The sequence below is a fragment of the Micropterus dolomieu genome, linkage group LG05, assembly GCF_021292245.1.
Source record: "Micropterus dolomieu isolate WLL.071019.BEF.003 ecotype Adirondacks linkage group LG05, ASM2129224v1, whole genome shotgun sequence".
Classification (NCBI taxonomy): Eukaryota; Metazoa; Chordata; class Actinopteri; order Centrarchiformes; family Centrarchidae; genus Micropterus; species Micropterus dolomieu.
The window spans coordinates 8425514-8447959 of NC_060154.1; the positions used below are offsets into that span (position 1 = coordinate 8425514).

Sequence of the window (22446 nt, forward strand, 5' to 3'; positions counted from 1 at the left end):
ACAGTCAGTCAAATCTTGCATAAAGCAGTAACGTTAGCATTCTTTCGTAGGCAGAGAAGATGGTCAAACTGAGCCAGACCGCAACCTGCTACACAGCACAAGAGCAACAGACAGCAACCCACATTAGCTTTCCTGCTAAAGTCCACTTCTTTTCCAACTTACAAACATGAACATACGTCTTAATAGGTCACCTTAGCTTGAACATCCAAACAAACATTTACCAGGCGAAAATGTACTTGTAACATCAAGTTTGCAGTCTAGATCAGTATTGCTAATTCAGCTGCAGAACATTACACATGTAACTACCTGCAAATATTTCTACAGTCTGATTACATGCTAGTGTGGTCTATCTGTTCAATACCACTGACGACCATGTGTCTGCCCATGACTTCCTTCTAGCTGACTGAGATGAAAAGGAGCATTTGTAAAAACTATCGACCATACATTTTATAAAACATGTTGACATTATTTTTTAGTGCAAAAATGGAGGACTAAATGTGATTTCAGTTAGGCTTTAAATGCTCTATTTATCTATTTAGCAGTTAGAGTAATGCTCTAAATGCTCTTTAAACGCTCTTAATGCTTAAAATTTTAATATGTCCACTACTTCATCATCACCTTTTACTCTGTGTTTAACACAAATTAGCAAATGTTAGCATGCTATCAACACTAAATAAAGATGGTGAACATAAAACCTATAAAACATCAGCTTGTTAGCATTGTTGTTATGAAGATGTTAGCATGCTGACATTAGCATTTAACTCATGCATGACTTTGCCTTAGTACAGCCTGACGTAGCCAGCATGGCTGTCATCTTGACAAAGACTTTCTCAAAGGGTATTCTGATACATTTTTCAAAATGTATTTTTTAAAACCCCTAACTTAACTTTAAATTATGTAACTCTGTAACAATAAGTTCTACGTTAAGACTTTTAAACTTCTATTTTTTGCCTTTATGACTACATTGGCAGTCTGGAGCCCGGCCACCATATTGCTGCTTGCAGCTATGATATTTCATGTCAGATACTAAATTAAGTAAGAGTAATTAAGAGTATTAAGCCAGACCGTTTTCTCAGAAACCTATATCGAAGGTCACAGTTAACTGGTGAAATCTGTAGATGGCGCTGATGGTGATACTTAACATACATTTGTAATTTCTTGTCAGGCACCTGTTTGGACATACTGTGCAGAATTGATGAAAACTGGGAAAATTTCACTTGTGACGTTCAGTCTCATGGTCCACCATCAACCACACTGAATGCTGGTCTTATTGCAGTTCGCTTACTGCGTCTGTTGTGAGTATGAAGCTGCACCCTTTTATTGTTATTTGTTGTTTTTTTTGCTTGCTGTTTTTCATGTGTGTGTGTGTGTGTGTGTGTGTGTGTGTGTTAGTCTGCAACTTTCCCCACTGCTCAGTGTGGGGTTAAGTATGTGTGTTTTCTTTGATCAGCAGACGGGAAGCTGTGTGATATCACACTTGCTCCAAGCATTTATTGTGGCAAGAATAAAGAGCCCAATTCACCACTGATTTAACACACACGATAAGAGATGTCACACATTGTACAGCTCTTACATATTTTACACTGACATTTTTGTTGTAAATTTAAACATAATGGTTTCACCTCAAGATCCAGTTTTTGCTACACTGAAAATCCACTGAGATAATAAAGTGACGTATTATCTGTTACCCAGGTCCCACAAAGAAGACACAGAGGTGAACGATGGAAATACTGCATCTGATAATCCTGTTGTCTGTGAAGCGGTGGATTCCTTCACGTGTTCAGTCGCTCTTGACGCTACATCATCCTTTGTCACCTTGGTAACCGTCAGCATCTCCAACGCTGTAGCTCCGCCAGTTCTGCTCAGAATTCCTGCCCGACCTGGTAAGAGACTCATTTTTTACTTTATATTAGTAACAGTTTGCAGTCCCAGGTTTTAAGATAAAAATGGATTCATTGCTTCTTAACATCTGTTAAGTATTATTAAATTATTTACTAATCATCAATTAAGTCATTATTTACTAATCATGAACTCTTTATAAAGTGTGCTTATTATAAAGTGGTACTGAGAAAGGAATTTGTCAAGTAGAATACTTATCTTTTAAAGCTTTTAAATGTTAAGACAATTATTATCGTATACAGTCTGGTATTTTTAAGGGTTTAAGTATGACCTCACTTATCTGTTACTACTCTTACCTACTAAACTGCATTACGGTAACTTGTCAAAAAAAGCAAGTTTCCCTCATTTACCTTTTCTCTCGAAGTCACTCATTTACTGGCAGTCCTAAGAATAAATTCAGCCATGTATGAAGATGATGCAGGCAGTTTCCAACGTACAGCTTCAAAGTGATGAATCCGGACAGATAAGGACAAAGAGTTTTATTCAGTTGTGAATGGCAGACGTGACAGGAGTAGCCGAGAGCAGCTGGCCCTGTGTGTGTGTGTGTGTGTGTGTGTGTGCGCGCGCACACGCGCGCACGAACACCCATGCTTTGAGATCTCCACAGTGATAAGCAAGGACTTTGCATTCTGTGCTTGTTCATCTAGACCTGTTGGATAAACTGACAGAGGAGAACAGAAACTGAGTAGTAACTGCATGTTGTCCAGATTTTTCTTCATTCTTCAGCTTCGTCCTTTACCTCCCGTCTGTGTTACAGCATCATTAGTAAAGCCATCATCCTTCTAAATTAGCCTTTTCTGCTCTTGAAACAAAGTTTTCACAATGTTTTTTTGTAAAAATCCAACCTTTGAATGGAGTATGGGGATATTCCAGTGCTGTCAGTGGCGGTCCTGGATGTTTCAGTACCCCAGGCAAACACTGAATCAGTGAGCAGAACTGTACTCTACTATACATATTCTAGGATAACTGTTGCAATAAAATAGTTTTAGGTATTTGCTTGTATGTCCAGATTTTTAACAAACAGTAAATATCTGTATTTGGACAGATACATGAGATATCAGAACAATGTTCAGGGGCCACTTTGAGCCTTAATAAAGTAACAAAAAAAAAACGTAATGAAGTAAAAAGTGTAATAATAGAATAGCTACAACTGACGATTGTTTGCATAATCAATAAATCAGACTACTATTTTCTCAATTAATTGTTTGGTCTGCAAAACAAAAGACAATAGTGAAAATCACAAAACGTAGAGCCCATTGCGACTTCATTAAATGTCTTGTTTTGTCTGACCAGCTGTCCTAAACCCACAAATATTAAATTTACAGCAATGTAAGATGAAGAAAAATATCCAATTCTCACATTTGAGAACTCGAAAACATCACATTTGGCATGTTTGCATAAATAATCATGGATCTCTATTGTTTTTTATTTCTCTTCTATTTTCAATAATGGTCAGAGTTGTGGTGCTACAGTTCTCATCATCCTATAGGGGATGCAGGCAGCAAGTTATAATGTGAAAATACACTGAACTGTTCAGTTGGATGACACCTGATGTGTGAACAATCATTTGTTATTATATTTGGAAAGTAATCAATGTTGCTTCTCCTTGAGTTACATGTTAGCCCTTCAGAAGAGAATTAAAAGCCTGTCTTTTCCCTGATGTGAGCATAGTCTGGAAAATAAATTGTTGAGCTATTACTCATAATGTTGAGTAATGTCTCCTCTCCCAGTAGGCATCTTTGTGGTTTTAGGAGACTCAATTGTCTCATTCTCTATTTGACATAATTGAGTGACGAAAACAGGTCATTATCCGGGCTGCTACGCATGGGTCACTTCAGTGAATGACTGTAACTATAAGTCTGGGTCCATGCCTTTTGAAATCCACCTGAAATCATTGTCATGTAGTGCACATTTAATTCATGGGGTACTTTGATTTTATTAATTCATGGTAAAAATCCACAGTACATGAGCTTGATATATACTGAATGTAAAGACCAAAAGGCGGAGTGAATTTGCCATTTATGCCAAGCAGAGAAATGTAATTATAATCTGTCAATAATTTATATACATAGTAAGAACCAGAAGAGTATTGATCTTCATTGCATGAAGATAAATACAGCCAATGCCACATGCAAACTTAGATATTTATTATTATTATTATGTATCTTCTAATTTTATGCATTTATGTTATTGTAATGATTCATAGGATTTAGTAACCTTTGATTAAAAAGTGAATAGATGTTAAAGCAGGATCAAAGTGGCGTTATGATTGTGTGTAATTTGTTTGGTATCTGTTGATTCTGCCTTGAAAGGTTGACTGTATACATGTGCTTCTGTTTTTGAGATAAATTGTCCTTTTCTTCAGTGAAACCAAGTCCTCCAGTAAACCTGTCACACATCCAGACCATTGAGGCTGAGCTGATTTTACACTGGGACGACCCATTTGACTTTGATACTGGCCCGCTGAGATATGAGGTCCGATACTCCTCCAACACCACTCATCCAGCCTGGCAGGTAACACTAAGAATTGGTGTAATATTACCTAAAAGGTGATACACTGAATGAGTTTGCTGCTGCACCCACTGAGAGTCATGTCATCTGAAAATATTGGTACCGCTTTATAATAAGGTGCCCTTTATAAAAGGTTTGAAAAATCTAATTAATGGCTTTTGGGATTATAGATCAATTTTAAACTATTAATCAGAACAATAGTTGCATTTTATTTTATGAGTTTCCAAATGCCTTTTAACTGGTGTTTACCAGGCCTTTTCTATTTGGCAATGATGCTGATATACTGTACATGTTGATAATCCATTTATAAATACTCATGGGTTTCTCATTTTCTAAGAAGCCATCTACTCGGTAGCTGTACATGTTAATAAGTTGTTAATAAATGGATTTTGGTCCAAGTGCGTCGTCAAAAGAAGGACTTTTACAATTGAAAGTTTTTTCTTAATAATGATTTATAATCAATATATAAAGCATGCAAGCATTGTATAAAGTTTGCCTTATTGGAAAGTGGTACCAAAATGTCCCAATCTATTTTTACAAAAGACACCTCAGTGATGAGCGTCATGCTTTCATTTGGTTTCAAACTGGAATTATTAGGTGCAGATTATGCTGTAAAAAGAGAACTGAAAATATACTTTCAGGTGTTAAAGAACGTACAGCTTACACGAGCTGAGTAAGGTAAGGCAAATTTATTTGTATAGCACATTTCAACAACAAGGTAATTCAAAGTGCTTTACATAAAACATAAAAGCAACAGGGAAATAAAAAAAAGTTTAAAAGCAACATAGGGAAATTGGAAAAAAAAACACATTAAAACAGGACAGTAAAAGTTACAGTGCAGTGTGCAATCAGGGTTAAAAGAGTTAAATGGAAAATAAAAACAGGCTGAGGGGTTGAGCAAATAATTGAGTTACAATTATTTTGATAAGAGAATATACAGAGAAGTACACTTAATCTACTCCCTCTAGCTAGTCTGTACTCGGGTCCATAGCAATCTGTGGGTCCAGTGAAACTCCAAAAACCCTCGGACACTACAGAGAAACCAGGACATGTCTGTCCGCAGGCCACTTTGATCCAGTTTGATCCAATAAGTCATACATACACTTAATGTATTTGCCTTTCACTGCAACAGTGCTGCTTTTACGCAGCACACATTTCCACTAACAAGACATTGTGTTTATTTAGTGTGACATGCTTACCGTCAGCTGGGGTTTTAATAGCCTCATACAGTGGACTTAGTATTCAACACTGCACTTAGTATTCAGCACTGAATGAGAAGCTCCATGATTCATCCCGGGGTGAGACTTTAGACCTTCTGTTTAAGACTCCTATAGATGCATAAATAAAATATGGTTTCAATAGTTGTATTATATATTTTCTGTTAGTTTGGGTATTAAGACTTGGTATGAAGTCAAGAAATTTTATTTATACAGCCCAATATCACATTTGCCTCAAGGGTGTTTTAAAATCTGTAGAGAATTTGACACCCTCTATTCTGAGACAATCGAATCAGGTAAGGAAAAACTCATGAAATGGGGAAAAAAATGGTGGGATGCTGCAATCGTGTGTGTGTGTGTAGAATAGACCAACAAAGTAAAATTACATTATGGACGTTGATGTACTGTAAACATTTGTGAGGAATATGGATCTTGGAGGATGCCCAGCAAGTTCAGTTGTTGCTTAACAGACCTGAGCCACATAACCTCCATACAAACATTACAAATCATGTACCCCAGAGTCAGCTTTTTTATTTGACAAATGTAAAAGGCTTTCATGGAAAACTGCCAGAGTTTGCAGGTGTCTACTCACACCACGTCCACAGCCTGGTTGTGTGTTTTGGTAACAGTTACAGTTTATAAGGCACCATAAAGCAACCGCAGTCATATTATGATTATGATTTGAGTCATTGTTCACTTCAGAACACGCCCAGCTATCCTGTCAGTTTGATTTGTGTGTTTGTGTATTTGTTGATTCCCTCTCTCTGCTGTCTTTAGGTAGTTTCTGCACCTGGAGAGCCCAGGTTGTCTCTGGATCTGAAGCCCAGATTGAACTACACCATCCAGGTTCGTGCCTCCAGCCTGAACAAGCCTTCAGTGTGGAGCGACTGGAGTGAACCTCACCACATCTACCTGGACAGTAAGAACTATTCCCTTCCAACTGTTCATAAAGAGATAAATAGAGTAATACAGAAGACATAGAGTGAACATTTCTGTTCTTTTTACTCACACACTGGACAAGCTGAATAATTTTTTCCTCTGTAATGTGAATATGTCACTTAGTATAATCCTGCACTTTGTGTGGAATTGTTTGAAAATCCCTGTAGAACCACAATATTCGACAGGGGGTCTATGACTGTTCTTGGAATTCTTTGAAGAACGGCAGGGGGTTTGTTGAATTTAGCATAAAACAACATAGAAATAGTGTTTTTGGCCATACTAGCAGCGTGGCTCTTTAAGTCTGGTCCAGACTGAAATAACTTAACAACTATTGGATAGATTGCCATGGAATTGCCCAGGGGATGACTCCTAATGACTTTTTGGATCTCCTGACTATTCCTTGTCCAATATATCGACATTACCATCAGCTAGAGCTGTATCTTGTGTTTAGTGCTAATTAGCAAACGCTAACATGCTCAACTGCAGACTTACAGAGCATCAAGTATGGTTGTAGGCTCTTATTCTTGTTTGATCCAGTATTTTGATCATATTATATTTACAACCTGCTGATGTGGTCTGTGATTGAAATTAGATGGGGAAAAAAAACAAACCTTGAAAATATTAAGAGCACTACCTGTGTCAATAGAGACTGACCAGTTTTCAAGGTATCAGCAATTCAAGCTTGTTTGCTGCTCTTTTAGTCAAATCAGGGAGATGCGGTAAATTATTACAGATTGATTTTGTTATGACATTGTTGGGTGGTTTGGATGATATCATTGAGCATTTATGATTATTAAACAGGGATTTAGGCATTTCACAGCCTTTCTCTTGTTTTCTTAGTGGTTGTTCTCTGTCAGTCTGCCTGAAATATTGCAAATTTGCTCCTCTGTTTTCCTATAGTGAGATGTAGTTTTGTTTCCAAATTTACAAAGCATCCAACTAGATGATCAATAATGATTACAGAAAAGCTGAACTTAGGCCTTTTCTTTTCAATTTTGTTGCATAAACCAAGAATGCAGCGCAAATCTGGAAACAAAATCAAAAGGAAAAAAGCTCACTGCTGATGTTTTGTTTTGAAACTCTATTGTTAACTGTGTTGTTTCAGAACTGCAACAGCTGAACTGAAAGGTTATTTGGTATTTTATGGCTCTAAAATCTGTGATTTAAAATCAGCCATTTTTGCAATTCAGTTGGCTAGCTAACATTATAAAAATTTTCCTAGTGGCTACAGTTTAAGTCTCACTCTGAGCAGTCCAGCCGACGAGGATTCATCACTGACTTCAATTATCTTTCAGGTAGATTTATGTTAATGCTGAACTGTTAAAATGAGTGGAGCTCATTAGCCTATGCTATTAATGAAGAACTCATTCAGTATGGTCAGCGTCAGTAGACTTCAGTGGTCGACCTCGATGTTAATGACCAACTACAAATCAAACAGGATGACATGATGGCTTGAAAATGTTGCATGCATCAAATCTGTTCAGTAAGCTGAACATGAAGCAGTGATCCATGTGCAGACTTCTTAACAGTCGTCTTTTTTTAATATGATGAAACTGAAAAATGAGAGCGAGAATTGTTTGCAGACTCCTTGAGTGAGAGACTGTAACATGTTCATGTTGGCTGGTTGTTCATTTGGGCTTTGCAGCATCACACTGCTAATTAAAATGTTAACATCAGCCTTAGGGCTTTAAACAGCACAACAGACCATTTGAGACTTGTGCCTGGTAGTGTTTTGTGTTGTCATAATAGGTGTCTGTGTGGCTACCAGCTTCAAAGGGTTGCTCTTCTACTCTGTATCACATCAGGAAACCTGACCATGGTGCAAAAATATGTCATGGTGGGTAAAAGTTTGTGAGATTCAACAACTTATGAGTAATCTCAAGTCTTCCAAAAACAGAAATAGAAACTAAAAATTTCAAGTTTTCTCTTGTTGAGCTGTTTACCTGTTTTGCTGATGAGTCACGTTTCTTTTGTTTTTGCTGGCAGAACACATGTCTTTGTTAGCTACGTCTGAGGAGGTGGTTAGATAACGCCCTCACATTCAAACCATTTCCGACCATGTGACAAACAAAACAATGTCTTCGAAGTCCCTCAAAAGTTTTTTTTTCTTCTGTAAAAACGTACAAGGAAACTTTGGGTGAATGAGAATGAGTCAGACGTTTGTTCAACTGAGGGTCTTTGTTTTATTCTCCTTCATTACTTTTTAGCTTTTTTTCTTTTCTTTATGTGTCTTCATTCCTTGAGGGTGCTTTGTATAAAAAAAGTGTGTGTGTGTGCGTGCGTGTGCGCTTGTGTGTGCGCTTGTGCGTGCGTGTGTGTGTGTGCGTGCAGCGGTGAGCTACATCCCTGAGAAAGTGGTGGCACGACCGGGAGAGAATGTAACCGTGTACTGTGTGTTCAACGATCACAACATCAACGCCAGCACAGCCATGTGGATGCTCAACTTCCAACAGCGGCTTCATCACAGCCAGTACCACCCAGTCAACCAATGGGTAAGAAAAACCTCTGCTTCTGGGAACATTTCCAACATTTCCAAAGGGAAATTAATTCTGTGTAACTTCATAGATGTGACTCTTCCTTTCCCAAAACAGGTCAGCCAGATCACAGTGCGTCCTTCAGAGACTCGGATGTATGACCTACTGCAGTGCACTCAGGAGTGGACCATCCCATACAGCCAGATCTATGTAGAAGGTGAGCTTCTTAAAACCAAACACAGCAAAGCTAAATATTATGCAAAGTTAAAAGCTATTACTACCACTGTTACATGTTGAAAGAAAGACATTACTTATGTACACTTTAAGACTGTAATAACATTTCACCAAGGTGCTGGAAGTCCACGTCCCTTTATTGCGTCAGTTTTCTGCTGCAGTGGACAAAGATGGGAAGGCGAGTGGCGACATGTGGCAGCACAACATTGTGAACCAAAATAACCCCAGTGCACAAAGGCTGTCTCAGGTGAAGTTTCCTATCGTTACCTAAAATTGTCCCTGCAATGTTTCAGGAGCTTCCATCGATATAAACTGCGAAACTAACGGTGATATCGACGCTATGGACTGTAGCTGGAAGAACACACAGTGGACTAAACCCAAATTCAGATCCAGGTAAAGCAGCAATTTACATTTTACAGTACAGTTTTCTCCTTTTAGCACAGTGTATTCAACGTTTGTACAAACAACACAGTGTACCACCTAGAAATTGTGTCCAACCCTGCACAGAGTGAAGTGATGTTTGAAGACTAAACTATAAATCAATGTCATCAGTACTTGGGACGTCAAAACAACAGAATTTTTTTTTAATGGAGAAACCACAATATAACACTACTTTGTAGTACACTGTGTACACTATGCGATTACTTGCGTAGATTGGGAATCTCGACAGGCAGGTGTTCTCTCAAATCAAACATGGCCGTTGGGCTCTTACTTCTTTTACTTGCTTATGTGGGCAATCGCAATGGCTGCAGCTTCCTTGGCCGCCATTTTCACAAGTTTGAAAATAGGTTGATGGTCCCTGCCCTTCCGCTATGTAGCCAAGATGGCAACTGTTAAGGATGAGATGTGTCCAGCGTTGCACACTTAACTTTTTAACCGTTATGAGGTTTCTACTTGGGTCTATACTGTACCTTTTGAGATGTATTGATGAGATTTTATAAAAAGAAAGGGACCTACAGGAATAAAATAACATAATCTTCAAGGTCTACATTTATTTATTTTTTATTTAAAAAAAAAAAAAAAAAAAAAATTCAGGTGGGCTGACCTGCCGTGTGATGTGATGGAGGAGAGGGAGAGAGCGGGTGAGAGAGTGGGGGAGATGGGGCCTTGCCTACAGGTGCCATCCAGGCTGAAGACCTGCACTATTCAGCCTCTGAGGATGAACTGCTACAAGCTGTGGTTAGAAGTACCATCCCGACTGGGCCCTATCAGGTCTAAACCCATCTACCTGTCGCCTATAGATCATGGTAAGCAAGATGGATTCATGTGTGGAACATATCACAAATAACAGGGAAAAAAATGACACTCCTTCCACTACAGCGTTTCATATAAATAAATTAAAACTGCTGACCACAATTGTGTACTACTACTCCCTACATATAAATCTGTCCTTAAAAGAGAAAAAATTCAGACTAAAGAGGTTAAAATCTGGTCTGAAGAATCTATTGCTTGTCTTCAGGGCTGCTTTGAGTGTACCGATTGGGAGATGTTTAAAGACTCTTGTAAGGACATTGATGAACTCACTGATGTGGTCTGCTCTTATGTTACTTTTTGTGAGAATATGATTATTACCACCAAAAAGATTAAGGTTTACCCAAATACTAAACCATGGATGTCTAAAGCAGTTAAGTCTAGCTTACAGAAGAAGATGCTGTCTTACAATCAAGGAGGGACATTAGAAAGAAAAGTAGCAAAAAAGGAGGTTAAAGTGGAAATTCTAAAGGCTAAACAAAGGTATAAATGTAAAATAGAGAATAAACTGGCTGAGAAGAATATTGCTTCAGCATGGTCCGGGTTGAAAACTATTGTCGGTATACAGCAAAGTGTGAATCGAGCTAATATTGTCATAGATGGTTTCAGTTCAAATAGCGAGCTTGCCAATGCTCTTAATAATTTTTATTTGAGATTTGATCAGTTTGATTTTAAAGATGAAGTTGATGAATTGAGATGTAAATTTAAAGACAATCATCACCTCATCCTGTACCAGGGAGCAGTTGAAAAATCTTTTTTTTCACAGAAGTTAAATAGGAGTCCTGGTCCAGACAATATTTGCGGCAAACTACTGAAACACTGTGCAGGACAACTAAGTTCTATTTTCCATGATATTTTTAATATGTCTTTATATCTACAACATGTACCTAAACTCTGGAAGCAGGCTGGTATTCCGGTTCCTAAAAGCAATAGTCCCAAGGTTTTAAATGACCTCAGGCCAGTTGCCCTCACTTCGCTTGTAATGAAATCCTTTGAAAAGCTTGTGAAGATGGAGATTGTGAGGCAAACTGAGCAAGCCCTAGATCCTATGCAGTTTGCTTATAGGGCACATAGAGGAGTTGAGGATGCTACAATTACTCTACTTAATCTCTTGCTTAAGCACTTAGAAGGGAGAAAGACGCATGCCAGACTGTTGTTCGTTGATTTTTCCTCAGCTTTTAACACTATCCAACCTCACATTTTAGCCAAAAGACTAATAGAGCATTTTAGCCTCAGCAAGAATTTGGTGGGTTGGATATTGGATTTTTTGATAAACAGAACACAGAGGGTGAGAGTAAATGGCATTTTGTCAAATTTACTGTGTACATCGACTGGCTCACCACAGGGCTGTGTTCTTTCACCCTTATTTTATGTTTTGTATACTAACATGTGCCAAAGCATGTATACAAACAGAACGATACTGAAATATGCTGATGACACAGTTATTGTGAGTTTGTTAAATGGTGGTGAATCTGGTCATGGTCCTATTATTGAAGAGTTTGTCTCCTGGGGTGACAAATCCTATTTGGAGTTAAATATAGAAAAAACAAAAGACATGATCATAGATTTTAGAAATAGTGCTTCTAATTATTACTCTACGGTCATCAAAGACCAGGCGGTGGATTGTGTAGAAAGCTACAAATATCTTGGGACTGTCATAGACTCTAATTTGACTTTCGAAAAAAATTGTGAGTCTGTATGTAAAAAGTCACCAGCGTCTGTTTTGCCTCAGAAAGTTGTCCAGATTTCATATTGATAAATCTATGATGATCCTTTTCTACCATGCTTTTGTTGAATCGGTCTTGTCGTTCTCCCTTGTATCTTGGTTTGGAAATTTGTCTTTGAAGAACAACAATTCTTTGAACCAAATTGTTAGGTGGGCTAGTAAGATCATAGGTGAATCTCAACTCAACCTTGTAGGTCTTTATTCCAATCAGTTACAGCATAAGGCGAGTTTCATTATTGGAGACTGTTCCCACCCTTTACATGCTGAGTTTCAGCTCCTCCCCTCTGGATGTCGGTTTGCTGCCACTAGGTGTAGAACCAAACGATATAGGAATACTTTTGTTCCCACTGCCATAGAATTAATGAATAAAAATAGCAGTAGATGACACTCTTTGCTATGTATAGCACCTTATGTGTTTTAGCCAGGGGGGGCGGGCGGGTAAGGAGGGTGGGGGTTTGGGGGTGGTGGTGTAGAGGCTCACTGCCATGTTCCTTTTAGAAGTTTTAGGCTTTGGATATTTTATAATGTTCTATGCTTATTGTTTGTTTTGATGTTTTTATGTATGGATTGCCGAAAGTCTCCTGTCTGCACAAAAATTTTACCCTCGGGTACTAATAAAGACACCTTGACCTTGACCTTGACCTTAAAAATGTACTTTTCTTTCAGTTAGGTTATGATAAAGCAGTTAAAAAGTTAGGTTATGATAAAGCAAACAAAAGATTGATGACATTTCTCACTGAAGTTGAAAAGGGCATCAAGGGAAAAGGGAACTTTCTTGTCCATCCAAGGTGAATTGCTTTTTGTCACGACTTGTCATGGAATTTATTTCACGTGTTCTGAGAGTCTTTGTGTGTTTTAATAAAAATAGCTTACGGAAATATCCTAAGCATATTAATTTTCTCCTTTAATTGAGATATTCTCTGGCATATTTTGAAAATGCAATTTTATTTAAAAGGTTATAGTGGTTACTATTGATCGAGAGGAATAAATGGCATGACATAAGATGCAAATATTTGCATGAGACAAACACACACACTTCTTCCATGCTATTCCCCCTGCAGTGAAACCCCACACACCCACTAACGTGAAAGCAGTGAGCCGAAGCAGTGGGGTCCTGATGGTCACATGGGAGCCTCCGTCTCTGCCAGTCGAGGGGCTCCAGTGTCAGTTTCGGTACCTCTCAGCATCTGCTGTGAGAGCCCAGCCAGAGTGGAAGGTGAGCTTAGTGGCATATCACCCATCTTTATCGAAAACCAATTATTGCAGGAAGTAAATAGAAGATGGCCCAACATTGCAAACCCTCTAAATATTAGTTTGAATGTGACTATTGGGTGATTAGGACATTTTATTCTAAAAAGCGACATGGTTTACATTTTGTTATCTTTTCAAAATGTTCTTCTACCTGTAAGAAATATGTTTATCTACCTAGAACAACAGGAACAAACATATTCAGCTGGTAAATAATTCTCATATCTCCTTCAATGACACAGGACACTCTGACATGGACTCACCTTGACAGTGACATGATCTAATATGAGACCATATTCTTGCCCTCTGATTGAAAAAGATCTTGGTAATTGGACATGTCAAGATGAGGAAATAAATTTCTCTCTTTGCTTTGGTAAATTGGATACTAGACAGAAGAAACAGATGTGTGTACCACACAGATCAGATATTTTCCATTCATTTTTTAAAATCTAGCATGAGCACTAAATGTCCTGCCTGCAGGTCCAGAGTCCAGTGCGGGTGCCATGGGCAGAGGTCGCAGTGTCGGACATGTGCCGGATGTATGTGGTACAAGTACGCTGCATGCACACCAACGGCACCGGCTACTGGAGCGAATGGAGCGAATCGGTCTACTCCACACCTCAGAACAGCAGAGGTGCAGTAGAACACCATTAATTTCACTCTTGAACAACATTTCCACAAACACTAAGCTTTTAAGATAACGACAACCTTGGCACATCAATACATATTACACCATCTACTCCACCAATAACACAGAGGTAAAAGTTGTCAGGTGATGCATTTGTATGCCTCCCCCTCAGCTCCAGAGCGTGGTCCAGATTTCTGGAGAATTCTTCAAGATGATCCATTCAGAAACCAGACTAATGTCACTCTTTTATTTGAGGTACACAAACTAAAATATAAAAAAAAAACAATTTCATGCTCATAATTAAGACATACCATTACAAATGTTAGCTTTCATGCTTTTTTCCCTGCAGCATCTCCAAACATCAGGGCACTCTTACTGTGTGGATGGATTTATAGTCCATCACCAGGCCTCGAGTGGCTCAGTGACGAGGGAGAAGATCGAGCTGGTGTCTTCTTACAGCTTTGAGTGGAACCAGCTGCTCCAAACTGTGACTGTGGAGGCCTACAATAGTCTGGGCAGCTCTACTAACAACATCAACATGACGCTGGAGAGACAGCCCAAACGTGAGTAATAAGAAAAAAAGAAAGAGAGGAATACATCAACATCTGTAGTGCTAATAGTCTACTAAGCTACAGCGTGAAAGTTGTTTCATTGCATTGCTGAATTTTTAACAGGCGTGAAAATAAAGGGTAGGCTGTCACTGCCAAGCTTTTTGATCCATGTAAGCTGTTGATCACCGTAACCGTGATCCCTATAAGCGGTTTTCCCTGATTTAGGACATGAAGTTCTACATTCTCAGAATTACATTAATATTGCAGGAACATTTCCCTGTTGGAGCAACAGGGCAGTTATGCAGTGACAGTACCATTTTTTTCTTTACACAAACCACATCTGCAGCAATCTTAGAGCCTGTCTCTTGTTCTGTAGCCTAAAGTCTGAAGGATACCTGAGACAGTGTGTTTGACATTGACCCACAAAAACCATACAATCAAAAGTGTTTGCAGTTTTACTGCACTGTGAAAAAATGTACAAGTTGACAAAAGAGAGGTTCAATCAATAAACAATAAGATCAAAAAGCTTCATGGTCAGTGCTTACACTGACAGACACAGGTGCGTGTGTACTGGAGAGACAAGATGGTTAGCACTGAACTGCTAACCACTTTGTCATGTTGCCACATTTTACAGAATGTTACAGATTTCACAGAAAATGTACATCAAAGCTGAGGACATGACAGCTTTGACAGCCATTATAGCGTATAAAGGCTCTGATTGAGTTCCTGCTGCCATTAGTGTTGTTGTAGGTAAAAACTGTTAGCAGCACTCCAACAGAGGTAATTAGTTTCACTTGTTAAATGGCAGTTATCTGTGTAATACATGGGATGTGTTTGTGTGGTTGTGTGAAAGAGACAGCTGTGTGTTTCTCATTTCTCATAATTCAGAGAAAAGTATTTTCACTAACTGGCAGAATAAAATGGTTTTCCCTGAAGTTGTTTGTGACATTTTCCCATAAGTATTCTGAGAATATGTGTTTTTAGTGTTATTTGCAGCCAAACTAGCAGCAGGATAAATTAGCCCAATAGCTGATGTTGACATTAAAGCAGCTTGTGACTCACATCATACTCTGCAAACCCATTAAATGCTGTAACCTCTTGTGCCCTGTATGGAAGCATCTGCACTCGTTATGGTTCTTTGCTCATTTATTCAGGTGTATATGAAAAGAATGCTACTTAAAGGAGTTAAAATCAATATTTTTATATTTACAATGAATCATGACTACGTGTATGTAAAAGGTGTCACTCATAGTGACAGCTGACTCTTCAGTTCCCCTCAGCTCTACAGAGCCTTCTTAGCATCTTTAGCTCAATGTTTTGGTTTTTCAGCTGTTTGCTAATAAGTTGTGCAAACAGAATTTTGTGCAGATTTTGTCATTGGCACCCAAATCTGCAGCTTCCCTCAGCTTTACCGAGGTTTATAATAAGTTACAGCTCATTGTTTAGCTGTCCCAGGCCTGCAACTTTACTGTTTTGGTTCACTCTCATCACCTCTATGCTCACCACACTAGCATCATTTTCAGTCACAGTTTTGTAGAGAAAAAGCTCTAAAAACCCACTGTACACTACCTGGTCAGCACCAAACAACAGACAAATACAGTTAGCGACTAGCTAGTGAACATATAGTTGCTAGAGAACAAAAACAGAGCTAAAAGAGAGTGCATATTGGACTCACATTCTACCACAATCATCAAAACATCAAATAAAGGATTTTGTTTTGGCAGAATAGTATTTAATCCCTCCAGTAGAGCCACAGAGACCATAGAGATCGTAAAAGGAGTCAAAACGCCTGAGACAGAATCATTTCTGTACAAAGGCTTTATTATGGATCCAAGCAGCGAAGCTGCTGGACTCCTATTGTTTTTCTCATAAGTCTTTCTGTCTTCAATAAAAGTGTTTGGGCAACAAAAACTTCTGGAAAAAAACTCACCAAAATTGGCAGGTGGGTTGCAAATTCCACCCACTACTCAGGCAAAGAAAATGGCACATAGACCTCATGGTGGCGCTATAACAATCAATTTTATGTTTTTGTTCTTCGTTTAGAGTCAAACGTCTTCATCATTTTACTCTCTGGATTCATCTGTATCTTTGCTCCAATGGTCTTCTGCTCTAAAAATGTCAAATTATAAGACTTCTATCACTTTTCTCTAAAACCAATTTTTGCGAGCACCTTCCAGACGGTTTTGCCAATCGACCTGAAAATTTGGCAGGATCATCTGCGGATGTCGCTTATCAAAAGTTAGCAAAAGAATTTTAATACCTCCATCTGTTTTTTTTTTTTCCATAAATTTTTACTTTTGTGTATTTATGTACAATTTTACATAAATGCCCATAAATCAAAATTGACTTAAACTATTGTAACCAAACTTGACGCGTCTGTTCAGATGCTCGGTCCTCGTAATTCGCTGCCTGGATTTGTACAAAATTCGGTTTATACGATATAGGGTCACTACTCAGTTGATGCGTTAAATTTAGTGATGAATACTCAAAGTGGGTGTGACTTTTTACAATAAATGTAAATTTCAAGACATTTCTCATTCCAAACTTCAAAAAATCTAAGAAAATCACCTGTACGTCCTAGAGAGGTGAAATCGTTTCAGCACATCCACTGATATGTGACAAACTCTATATTTTTCAGAATATGCTAAATCAATTAACATCTATGTCTCCACAAGTCTTTCATCAAACGCTACCAAAATCAACACAGACATTCTCTAGATGGCCGATATCAAGTGTCGCAAAGGATTTTTAGATTGGTCTAACAGTGAGTCTGCAGTGATATTCAGTATCTTGCTTTAACTTGTACAGAATGCACAACATTTTCTTTTTTGCTCAGTTTTGGATCAAATCCTGTCAAAATAATTTAAAACATACCCAAAACCAGCAGAATGATGTGTGATTTTTTTCAGAATTTTCTCACCAACATCTTGACAGTTGTAAGCGTTTTAAGTTCAAACTGAGAAAACTATCCAGGTCTGACACATGTGACGTCACTACCTCAACTTGTGAGAAGGTGTGTTGTAACAGCCTCTCACCAGTAGCTCAGTCAGTAAGTCATTTTATTTGGGTCGAGGACACTTTCTCCTTAATTTTCTCTGGCTAAAAGTGTTTGTGCGGCTTAAACTTAAAACCTTTGAAACATAAAATGTTGCAGGTTGAACATTTCACCCAGTAAGTAGTCAGGTACATATAATGACAATCTCTGATCTCAAGGTGATGCTGTAAAAATCAAGTTTGCATTTCTCCAATAAGTCCAAATTATTTCATCACTTTAATCTCTCAAGTCATCTGCATCTGTTTTTCTGCTCTGAAAATGTCAAATGTTGCGTTTTTCAAGACTTGCTTGGATCCCGATCATTGCCGCTCACAGCTATATTTTTGTTTTTGTGTGTAATAGTACTTGAACCACAAGGAAAAGTCACCTGAAAAAATTGTATTCACTCATTTTTTTTCTTTTCTATACTGCAGGCCGCTGTGTGCGTTCATTCAGTGTGTTGGCTATCAACAGCACATGTGTCTCCCTGTCCTGGAGTCTGTTGGACAACAGCTCTGTGCCTCTGTCCATGGTGGTCCAGTGGTCTCCACAGAGGCAACAGGACTCTGATCATCACCAAGGCCAGAGTGGAGAAACATGGGCCAGGCTGCCTTACACTGACCGTCCCATCTATCTAAGAGGTAACATGATCTCTTCTCTGTCTGTTTTTTTTATTATTTTATTTCTCACTGTCACTGTTGATAGGGTGAGTTAATATAAAAAAGCAAGTATACTCAGCCAACATGATTTTAATGAATCATTTCAGGTGATTTCTTTGGCTCTGAGGAGTGTGGCTTCTACTTGTACCCTGTGTTTGCTGATGGAGAAGGGGAGCCAATATATGCTAGAGGTATGCCCAATATAAACCAGTTTTTCTGTCTGTTGTATCAGTATCATTCAATATTAAAGTGTTTCAAGATGACACAACGCCAGCACTTTCAATGTGTTATTAATTATATGTCTGTGTATTTTCCAACTGTTACAGCCACCAGAGGAGACCCTGCAGCCTACATGCTGCTGATGATCATCTCCTTCCTCTCTATCGTCCTGTTTGTCACCCTGGTCCTCTCCCAAAACCAGTAAGAGCTCCTGTTAAGTGAAGACTCCAAAGACACATTTACAGGAAATCAACTCAAGAATGGTGTTCAGTCACAAAACTTGTTGCACCCAGACTATCACCACGTAAAACTTCTGATATTGAATGAGTTTGGGGTGTTTAAATACTACAACAGCAATATGTTATCTAAAAAAAGACACTTTATAGTTTTTACCCCCCCTTTAATCTTGTACTAGGTATTAATCAGAGTATGTCGAATTAGTTTTTTTACCCAGACACCTGTAAGAAATGAGAAATGATGGAAATTTCTGGGGTGTAATCCCATTTAGGGAGCAGAGACAATGGCAGTGAAAAATTAGTGTGACATTTAAGAGGTCACAAGGGTGTAATTACACTTGAGGTGGGGGGAGGAAAGGAGGAAAAGGTCTTTAGACGGGGAGGTGAAGTGTAAAAATCTGCTGCATTTTTTTCCAGGATGAAAAGGTTTGTGTGGAAGGATGTGCCTGACCCAAACAAGTGCTCCTGGGCCAAAGGACTAGACTTCGAAAAGGTATAACTGTTAATTTTATTCTTAAATGATGACTCTTTTTTTTTTTCTTTCTTAAGTTTACTTGCATTCAAACATTTATTTTATAGACTCATTGCTCTTGAATGTGACTCATTTGCAACATTTGGCACTTCATAGCAGACCTGGTGTCATTTAAAGAAATACTTTTTCGGAAATCTACCTTGTACTACTTCACTTTTTTGCCACTGTCATGTCTGTCTGTTAAATATGGAGGTACGTTCAGCAGCTGGTTATCTTAACTTGGCTTAATGGCACAAAGGGAAACAGCTAACTTGGCTTTGTCCAGCTGGTTGCCTGGCATATTCACAGAGATTCCCAGAAAAGTCACTGTTCAACTGTTTTTACACTGTTTTTTTGTGCAGATTAAACCCCCAATATATAAATATAATTTTAATTACGGATCTTCTCATCTCAACTCTCAGCAAGAACGCAAATAAGTGCATTTCCCAAAACTATTAAACTTAAACTCCGTACAATACGTCTGTGCATAAACATCTGTTTTGTTTTTTTACAGCATTTTACACTGTATATTGTAAACATTTTTGTATATGTTTTGCGTGTCTTTCTAGGCTGACACCTTTGACCACCTGTTCCGACTTCCTGAAGGCCTGCCAGCCTGGCCGCTGCTCCTACCCTCTGAGAACCTTTCCAAAGTTGTTATAGTGGACAAGGCTGATCTCTCAGTTCTAACTACAGCTTTAGTCCAAGACCCACTTGTGTCCCTAACTCCTGCACCAGCCACTTCCTTATCTAGCTCCTTGCTTCCAGTGTTTGATCCAGAGGTTGACCAAGCCCAACCAATGGAGAGTGAGGCGCTCCTAGGTGGAGCTCCTTCCTTTGTTCTGGATGCATTAACCAGTTCGAGTCAAAGAATAGATCAGTTACAGCTAGTCGACCCCCCAGCAGACCAGCCCCCAGGCAGTACTGACAGCTCCGCCCAGTCTTCAGTCACATACGCCACTGTCCTGCTCTCTGATCCGAAGCCGGAGCAGCAACACATTCATATCAACTACAAGGATGGTAGTGGCAGCAGCTCCAGTGATGAAGGCAATTTCTCTGCCAACAACTCAGACATTTCTGGATCTTTCCCCGGTGGCCTGTGGGAGCTTGACGACCCGCGGTGCTCCTGCTCCTACAACTCGGTGGAGGAACTTTCTGAAACATCAGAGCATGAAGACAAAGAGGAGGAGGTGAGAGAAGAGAAGAACTTGTATTATCTAGGAATGGACTATCCAGTGGAGGATGAGGAAAGCGAGGACGAGGAGCAGAGAGAAGAGGAGCCAAAAATTGAGCTCCTTAAAAATGTAGTTTTTAACAGAGAGGACTGTTCCGTGGAGTCGCACCCTTTGCTTGGCCCTGAGGACACGAGTGAGCTGTTGTCAGCGGCAACGCATGGCTTTTCTCCGCAATATCTGCCTCAGTTCAGAACTGCTCAGTGCACGAGGCAACTCACAACAGAGTCACCTGTCAGCCGTGACTTTCACACAGACTGAAATGAGAAATTAAATTAAAATGTGCACTGTTGTGTTGTGGACTATGAGTCAATGTTTACCAAAGCAGATTTGCATATGTTCCTTCAGACATAGTGTGGAGTTGGAAAAAGTACCTTGACCCATGTATGATTGCAAATTGATATTGATCAATGCTGCTATTGTGTTCTGTGGGAAAAGATGCCAGGGGCACAAGCTTTGTTTATAGGGATTTCTTTCTTTATGGGGCTTTAAAACCCAGTCTGTGCCACACTGCACCTCTGCAGTCCGTTACTGATGCAGGAGCACCTGCTAAGAACATTGAACTCACATATTTTCAGGGGAGGTTAGGCTAGTGGACTACTGTACAGGTAATGCTCACAGAGAGCAGCAGGTACACTGTACAAGCAGTATATTAGCCATCAGGAAGGGCGCAACAGAGGAGGGAGGCATCTTGTGGCTTCAAACATCCTATGAATAAAGCATATTTCATCGGTGCTCATACATTAGAATAGCATATAAAAACGTTATGGTAATGCTGTGTGTGCCTACATTCACTCATTTGCTCCCACCATAATGTAAAAAACAAGTTGTCTTTCATTCTATTTTGAATTGTTTCAGCTACATTTTTTGTGAGACATGAAAGAGGTTCAAAGAGAATAAATAAAACAGAAAGCGAGAGAGAAAATGTGCACAGTTTTGGTTTCCCCAGAGCATGTTAGACTGTGAAGTGAAGGCAAATCTTGGATGTCCCTTCAAAACTACTGGTGTGACTAAATTAAACCAATTAATGGGGAAAGCAGATGTACTCTGCCAACTACGTCTGCTTTCATCATTATCTGGTCTATAGTAATGGCAGATGATTTTTGGACAGAGAATTTACTGAATTTGTAGGCAGCTTGTGCAACAACATCTGCATGGACTAACTCATCCACCAGCCCAAAAAGAATTGTCTTTTTGTGCTTGGTGCTATAATGTATTTGAGACTCTGTTGCAGTTTTTGAGAAATTTTATATCTGTCTTCTGTGTGTGGCCATTAACATGAACACCTGCTGTCTGGTGTAAATTAAAGACAAATGAATGTATATTTGAAACCAGAGGAAGACAGAAATTGAATGTTATGTAAACATTGAAACTTGGTTGACAGAAATTGTTGTGTATATTGAGATATTTTGTCTATTTTTCATGGTGAAAATAAAGTGTTTATTGTGAGTGTGCTTTGTTTGTGTAACAGGCAGTGGTATTCTCACTGAGTTTTTGATTACTTTATTGGTTATGGCTTGTTCACGACAATTTAAAAAAAACTTTCAACTTTTCAACCATGACATGGCTTCAACAGGGTTTTAAATGAAGATAAATACCTTGCTTGAACATTTTATACATACATTCAGAGGTGTATCCTAAATGGTCATTCAGGGTTTTCTTACACCAGATTTCACAAACCAAAGAACTGAACATTTAAGGAGACCAAAAAGTCTGTTTGAAGGAGTACGCACAAACAGTCCCCACCCAAAGAGATGACAAATTAGCCGTAGTGATTTATTACATAAGACTCTAATTACATAACAACCCTGGTGGAGACCTGTCAAAGGTTCTTTTAATTGTCATGAACAAACCAAAACTCCAAATACTGCTGGTTT

At 38.9% G+C, this 22446-nt stretch overlaps 1 protein-coding gene across 2 annotated transcripts in view; it reads left to right on the forward strand.

Moving 5' to 3' along the window:
* The window catches only part of lepr (leptin receptor), a 56732-nt gene extending 34714 nt beyond the window's left edge, over window positions 1–22018 (forward strand). For both annotated transcript variants that reach the window (XM_046049667.1, XM_046049668.1), the window contains exons 5-21: window positions 1166–1295; window positions 1693–1883; window positions 4265–4413; window positions 6405–6546; window positions 8898–9058; window positions 9158–9257; window positions 9568–9667; window positions 10310–10521; window positions 13313–13467; window positions 13980–14133; window positions 14300–14382; window positions 14477–14690; window positions 18147–18353; window positions 18479–18562; window positions 18698–18791; window positions 19244–19319; window positions 19907–22018. In XM_046049667.1, coding sequence (XP_045905623.1) covers window positions 1166–1295; window positions 1693–1883; window positions 4265–4413; window positions 6405–6546; window positions 8898–9058; window positions 9158–9257; window positions 9568–9667; window positions 10310–10521; window positions 13313–13467; window positions 13980–14133; window positions 14300–14382; window positions 14477–14690; window positions 18147–18353; window positions 18479–18562; window positions 18698–18791; window positions 19244–19319; window positions 19907–20830 — 3176 coding nt within the window. In that variant the 3' untranslated portion in view covers window positions 20831–22018. The remainder of the gene's footprint in view (window positions 1–1165; window positions 1296–1692; window positions 1884–4264; window positions 4414–6404; window positions 6547–8897; window positions 9059–9157; window positions 9258–9567; window positions 9668–10309; window positions 10522–13312; window positions 13468–13979; window positions 14134–14299; window positions 14383–14476; window positions 14691–18146; window positions 18354–18478; window positions 18563–18697; window positions 18792–19243; window positions 19320–19906) is intronic.
* The last annotated feature ends 428 nt before the right edge of the window (window positions 22019–22446 follow it).